The sequence below is a fragment of the Pelophylax lessonae genome (assembly GCF_965119305.1).
Source record: "Pelophylax lessonae genome assembly, chromosome: 9".
Lineage (NCBI taxonomy): Eukaryota > Metazoa > Chordata > Amphibia > Anura > Ranidae > Pelophylax > Pelophylax lessonae.
This window is the reverse complement of record NC_138776.1, coordinates 24,295,661-24,302,956: the sequence shown is the minus strand read 5'-3', so window position 1 is coordinate 24,302,956 and position 7,296 is coordinate 24,295,661. Positions and strand designations below refer to the sequence as shown.

Genomic DNA, 7,296 nt, shown 5'->3' with positions numbered 1-7,296 from the left:
GGCAAGCACAAAAAAATTTACAAATACAGACATTCTCGTGTATGGCCCAGCTGGTGAGGCAGCAGCCAATCAACTTACTAGAACAATGACATCACCGTGGTAGGAGGGTCTTCCATGGTGATTGGTCGAGTATTTGGTCACAGAACATTGGCCAAGTCCCCATTGAAGCGGCAGGTTAACACAGAAGGAAAAAGATTCATTCCGGCTGAGAACAGAAACAGTTATCGCCTCTATGACGTCATTTGTTGATGTTTGACATAATTTGTGGCTCTATGACGTCATTTGTGCCTCTTGGGTAACCAACAGGAATCAACCAGAAAATCAATATTTACATTGGACTTACACAACCATAGTAAACATACAACCCCTCCATTCTCACAGCAGCAGCGAGCGGCCACCTACCTCTGCAGAAATGGTCCCAGGAGCTGCCATCTTTGTTTCTTAAAGGGAATGGGTCATGTCTGGCAAAGCTCCTTAACCGTATTAATCCCCACTCACCATACAGCATTAATCCCCACTCACCATACCATTGAAGTCCATCACCAATTGGTTTTTCTTTTTTTGTGTTTAAATAAGAGGAGTAAGGGTTAGAACTGCTGTCCGGTTTTTGTTGCTCTCTCTGACTCCACTGGGGATATTTCAGCTGCCTTTAGGACTACAAATCCAGGACATGAAAGAAAGGGAACAGAGATCGGGGACACAGAGTGATAAAACCAGACAGAGGTTTCAACCCTTCTCCATCACCTTCCAATGGGATATGAATATGGGGAGTTTCATCAATGAGATAGCAGGCAGTGATGAGCTGTAAACCCATTGGCACCGGCCACACGCAAATATGCGGCCTCTCGGCAGCAGGGCCTTGGCGCCAAGTTTGGATCCTAATCCCAATGTATCTGACCAGTCCCGCCAGGAAGCAGTCACTGCACACCGCCAATTGAGAGCAGCACATGTATGTGCAGCTTGCGGGCCAGGAAATTTCTCACTGCCTATGATTGGCGCTGTGCAGTGACGTCTTCCTGGCAGGATTGCTAAGGTGGGTTGGGAACTAGGATCCGAACACGCCTAAGCCTATTGCCAATTGATTGTATACAGCCGTGCTGAGAGTGCGCTCCCGACAGTTACCGGCGGCTAACTGAAAGCTCAGGATCGCTGCTTGAGATCAGGAGCTTTCTGATCACGTGACAGCCAATCATGGTGGTCACATGACTATAAATCCAGGCATCTTAAACCCCCTAAAAGGGCCAGGATGCGCTGGTTTAAAGGGGTTAAACTTACCCCAGCTTTTGCTACATGCAAGTTTAAAAAAATTCTCCTTCTGTGTGCCCTGTGAGACCCCCAATCTCAAACCCCCACCCCCCATCACATAAACCAATGATGGCATCACTCTCAGCCTCTAGGAAGAATTCCTTGGTTTGTGTGAGTTTAGGGGAAGGGGACAACATTAGGAGCTGAAATCAAGGCAGTAGCAGCAGTGCAAGTTGCGATTTGCAGGGTATGACCGGTACACTTTTTAGGGTCAGGCCAGAAAGACCAGCTCCCCTGCAGAACGACTAAACGCCTGGTGCTCCATGACAGAGCGGAAAGAACCAATGTTCACCGAGAGTCTGTAAAAAGAAGAAACTGTGCATTGAAAGTGCGTCAATAGAGAACATTGGAATGTGCTGAGGTCACACACTGTGCTGGTCTCATCGGGCAATACCAGGGATTGCCACCAGATGTCCTCCTTCCTCCAGCAGTAGTAAGTCCAGAGCAGAGGCCCTCGCCAGTCGCCGGTGGATGCGTCTCAGTCGCAGGATGTAGAGTACGATGGAGAGCAGGACCACCAGAATGCAGGCGAAGAATAGATAGTGGTTGTAAACGAAGGAGATGCGATACCAACTCACGTGTGCTGGGCGAGCGTTCTCTGGACGAATATCCCTGTAAAAATAAAAAGTTACACAGCGTGAGGAGCAAATCCATAATGAGGATGAAAATCAAAGCCCTATTCTGAGCAAAAACAATTGTTATTTGGGTGTAGCTAATTTTTCTGTTGTCAGATTACAGATCTTCTGCTTCCTCCTTCTGTAATCTCACAGAAAGTTAGCCTCACATTTTCTGCCCAGGGGACTGGACTCAGCCTGTCTATCTTTTTTTTGGAAAATTATTTTTATTGAACATTTCCGACAAAATAAACATAACATACAAAGAAAAAACAAAAAAAGGGAAACCCTCAACTTGGAAGGTATAAAAATAACATACACACCCCCTCGCACCCCATCCCAGTAGTGCAATACTCCATAAAAACATAAGAAAATCATGCAAAGACATAATGTCCTCCACCTCCAACCATATCTCTGGACCAGAGAATGTCCCCACCTCCAACCGTATCTCTGGACCAGAGAATGTCCCCACCTCCAACCGTATCTCTGGACCAGATAATGTCCCCACCTCCAACCATATCTCTGGACCAGATAATGACCCCACCTCCAACCGTATCTCTGGACCAGATAATGTCCCCACCTCCAACCGTATCTCTGGACCAGATAATGTCCCCCCACCTCCAACCATATCTCTGGACCAGATAATGTCCCCACCTCCAACCGTATCTCTGGACCAGATAATGTCCTCCACCTCCAACCGTATCTCTGGACCAGATAATGTCCCCACCTCCAACCGTATCTCTGGACCAGATAATGTCCTCCACCTCCAACCGTATCTCTGGACCAGATAATGACCCCACCTCCAACCGTATCTCTGGACCAGATAATGTCCCCACCTCCAACCGTATCTCTGGACCAGATAATGTCCCCACCTCCAACCATATCTCTGGACCAGATAATGTCCTCCACCTCCAACCGTATCTCTGGACCAGATAATGTCCCCACCTCCAACCGTATCTCTGGACCAGATAATGTCCCCCACCTCCAACCATATCTCTGGACCAGATAATGTCCCCCACCTCCAACCATATCTCTGGACCAGATAATGTCCCCCCACCTCCAACCATATCTCTGGACCAGAAAATTATCCCATGTGGACAACGACAAGAAAGATAAAACAATAATGATCCTGTTACTAAACAGTAAATTACAGTCTACTTGCAAGGACCGGTGCCATTTATTGGACATCTCATTCACTAGAAGATGAATTAATCCAGGGTATCTGTGGCTGACAACCAGCATTGCCACACCTTTTGAAATTTGTTGGGGCAGTCTCGGCTTAACCACTTGCTGCCCCCGCCCACCGTCTGCTTAACCACTTGCTGCCCCCGTCCACCGTCTGCTTAACCACTCGCTGCCCCCGCCCACCGTCTGCTTAACCACTCGCTGCCCCCCGCCCACCGTCTGCTTAACCACTCGCTGCCCCCGCCCACCGTCTGCTTAACCACTCGCTGCCCCCCCGCCCACCGTCTGCTTAACCACTCGCTGCCCCCCGCCCACCGTCTGCTTAACCACTCGCTGCCCCCCGCCCACCGTCTGCTTAACCACTTGCTGCCCGTCCACCGTCAAATGACGGGGGAGCAGTGCAGCTCTCTGGGACGCCGTCATGACGGCACACAAGAACGGCCACTTGCGGGGGCGCGCAGTGCGGTGATGGTGGCCGCGCCTTGTTGCTAGGACACGGCACGACCTCGATCTTGGTAAAGAGCCAATGACATGGCTCTTTACCCATGCGATCGGCTGTGTCCAATCACAGGTGGTCACATGTAAATGAGGAAGTGCCGTTTATCGGCTTTCCGCGCCTCACACTGTCAGAATGTGTGGCAAGGATAGTCGATCAGTGGCTCCTTCTCAAAGGGGAGACCAGGACAGGTAATCAGGGCACTAATGATCATCAGTGCCCCGATTACAGAAAAGTGAAAAACAGTGCCCATCAGTGCGGCATATTAGTACCTCCCCATCAGTGCAGCATATTAGTACCTCCCCATCAGTGCGGCATATTAGTACCTCCCCATCAGTGCGGCATATTAGTACCTCCCCATCAGTGCCCTGATTACAGAAAAGTGAAAAAACAGTGCCCATCAGTGCGGCATATTAGTACTTCCTCATCAGTGCAGCATATTAGTACCTCCCCATCAGTGCGGCATATTAGTGCCACCGCATCAGTGCACATCAGTGAAGGCGAAAAATTACTTATTTTCAAAATTTACTCACAGAAAATAAGAAAAAATTTTTTTTTTTTCTGTCACTTTTTTTGTGCAAGAAATAAAATAAAACCCTGCGGTGATTAAATACCATCAAAAGAAAGCTCTATTTGTGATAAAAATGTTGTATGGGTACAGTGAATGACAATTGCACAGTCATGCTACAAAGTGTGACAGCGCTGAAAGCTGAAAACTGGCCTGGGCAGGAAGGGGGTGAAAGTGCCCGGTATTGAAATGGTTAAGTATGTGGCTTTTTACAAATGTAAAGCTTTATTTATAAGGTTTTTCCAGGACAGGGAAGGGGCCTCTGGCTTCTTCCAATGAAGCAAAATGGCCTTGAGTGCATAAAACAGGGAGAGCGCCAACAGAGCTCTCTGCGCCTGACGTGGTACCACCCCCTCAACCAGGCCCAACAAACACACTGAAATGGTCATGGGAACCGGGACAAGAATCAGGTCCTGAAGAGTCTGGAGAACCTCCGTCCAGAACTCACGTATCGGCGGACAGTGCCAGAGTAATATGATTGAAATCTGCAGGAGATGTGGTGCATCGCCAACATTCCACTGAGCCCGAGCCATACATAGTGGCAATTATTGCAGGAGTATAGTAGGCTCTACTCTATTGAGCAGTTTTAATTGAATATCTGTCCCTTGCCGACACCAGAATCTGGAACGGGTAGTCCCACATATCATCCCACTCATCCCCTTGGAGACCTAGCACCGGCCACTTGCATCTTTAACAATAGCTGGTTGTTAGGGATTGGGCTGGGAGGCCAGCCGACGCATCCTTAGCAACCGATGAGTCATCAGCTGTCAGCTGAACGTAAGAAGAAAAAAAAGAATTGGCGGCAGTGAAAAATAAAAAGGTCATGGACAGGAAAAACAAATTGCTAGAATGTTACAGCCTGAACTGAGCAGTGAAAGGGGCTGGGTCCGCCAGCCAATCACAGCCTAAATCTAACATGAAGGGTAACCCCGCTTTGTCTGGTCTATGGCAGCTCTGGAGCTGAATGTTGAAAGCAGAGCTGCCAGAGGTCACATCTATCATGGCTAATGGGGGTCCCCTGGTGCTAAAATGGTGTACGAGACCCATCCGGGCGCCATGCATAGCTCAGGAGTAAATTTATACTTCAAGTTACACCTATTACATAGTTTACATAGTTGGTGAGGTTAAATAAAGACAATAATCCATCCAGTTTAACCTGTGTGTGTGTGCGCTTATGCCGATAATCTCTTCCCATATCCCTGTATATTGTGTTCACTAAGATGCACACCCCAGAGTTATTTTTAAAACAATCAATACTTCCTGATGACACCACAGATTTTGGAAGGGAGTTCCACATCCTATTAGATTTATAAAAGAATATTCAGGGTGCTTTCCCAGGAAGCATAAATATCCAACCAGCTTAGAATGGAAGCAGAGCTCCTGTATGGCAGTGCAGCCCGGTGTAGGTGTGTCATGGTGATCCTGCACAGGTGCGCACTTACCTGAGAGGCAGGAAGCGGGTCTTGTAAAGGATGGCACCGAGCGTCCACTGAACCTCCTTGTCATACACCAGCTGGGCAGTCCTGAGGTTTGGATAGTGATGTGGAAAATGAAAGCCATCATGGAGAATTTTATGCACCCAGGCAGACTTAAAACACTGATACCTGTAAGAGAGGGAGGGATAATGGGTGCTGGAAACACTCTTACTATAAAATATACAAGACAGTGTGCCCAGGGAGCCCTGGGAGGACATGGCAAATTCCTACCAAGATGTTCCAAGTACTCAACAATAAGAGACACTCATTATTAGAGAATCTCCACCTAAACTTGTGTGAAGGAGTGGAAAAAAACTCCCCATTCTACTAGAATAAGGAGAGCAAACATTAAAAATAGGTGCAAAAATGTGTTACCGCATAACACCGACTGAGGACGACATAAGAAATCCCACCCCTACCCATCTTAATATTCCTTCACCTGATACAGTCCCTGAACTCCGACTCCCACTTAATTTTTAAGGTCAAGGTTCTCTTTATATGATTCTTTTATCCCCAATAATGTTTCGTAGGAATTATTCCTTCCTTTCCCACCTATATCTAACTCCTAACTACTAACCCGGTTCCTTTGACATCCACCTCATAACTACTCCCCAGTTCCTTGGACATCCACCTCATAACTACTCCCCGGTTCCTTGGACATCCACCTCATAACTACTCCCCAGTTCCTTGGACATCCACCTCATAACTACTCCCCGGTTCCTTGGACATCCACCTCATAACTACTCCCCGGTTCCTTGGACATCCGCCTCATAACTACTCCCCGGTTCCTTGGACATCCGCCTCATAACTACTCCCCGGTTCCTTGGACATCCGCCTCATAACTACTCCCCGGTTCCTTGGACATCCGCCTCATAACTACTCCCCGGTTCCTTGGACATCCACCTCATAGCTACTCCCCGATTCCTTGGACATCCACCTCATAACTACTCCCCGGTTCCGTTGACATCCACCTCATAACTATTCCCCGGTTCCTTGGACATCCGCCTCATAGCTAGTCCCCGATTCCTTGGACATCCGCCTCATAACTACTCCCCGATTCCTTGGACATCCGCCTGATAGCCACTCCCCGGTTCCTTGGACATCCACCTCATAACTACTCCCCGATTCCTTGGACATCCACCTCATAACTACTCCCCGATTCCTTGGACATCCACCTCATAACTACTCCCCGATTCCTTGGACATCCACCTCATAACTACTCCCCGATTCCTTGGACATCCACCTCATAACTACTCCCCGATTCCTTGGACATCCGCCTGATAGCCACTCCCCGGTTCCTTGGACATCCACCTCATAGCCACTCCCCGATTCCTTGGACATCCACCTCATAGCTACTCCCCGATTCCTTGGACATCCACCTCATAGCTACTCCCCGATTCCTTGGACATCCACCTCATACCTACTCCCCGGTTCCTTGGACATCCACCTCATAACTACTCCCCGATTCCTTGGACATCCGCCTGATAGCCACTCCCCGGTTCCTTGGACATCCACCTCATAGCCACTCCCCGATTCCTTGGACATCCACCTCATAGCTACTCCCCGATTCCTTGGACATCCACCTCATAGCTACTCCCCGATTCCTTGGACATCCACCTCATACCTACTCCCCGGTTCCTTGGACATCCACCT

The 7,296-nt window shown here is 48.6% G+C and overlaps 1 protein-coding gene across 1 annotated transcript in view; it reads right to left on the bottom strand.

Annotated features, from left to right (window-relative positions):
* Positions 1–1,680: 1,680 nt before the first annotated feature.
* ENTPD7 (ectonucleoside triphosphate diphosphohydrolase 7) overlaps positions 1,681–7,296 on the bottom strand; it is a gene marked incomplete at its 5' end in the record, with an annotated part of 61,434 nt that continues 55,818 nt past the window's right edge. Inside the window, 2 exons of the mRNA XM_082268795.1 lie at positions 1,681–1,917; positions 5,611–5,772. Of these exons, the coding sequence (XP_082124921.1) occupies positions 1,686–1,917; positions 5,611–5,772 (394 nt within the window). The 3' untranslated portion in view covers positions 1,681–1,685. The remainder of the gene's footprint in view (positions 1,918–5,610; positions 5,773–7,296) is intronic.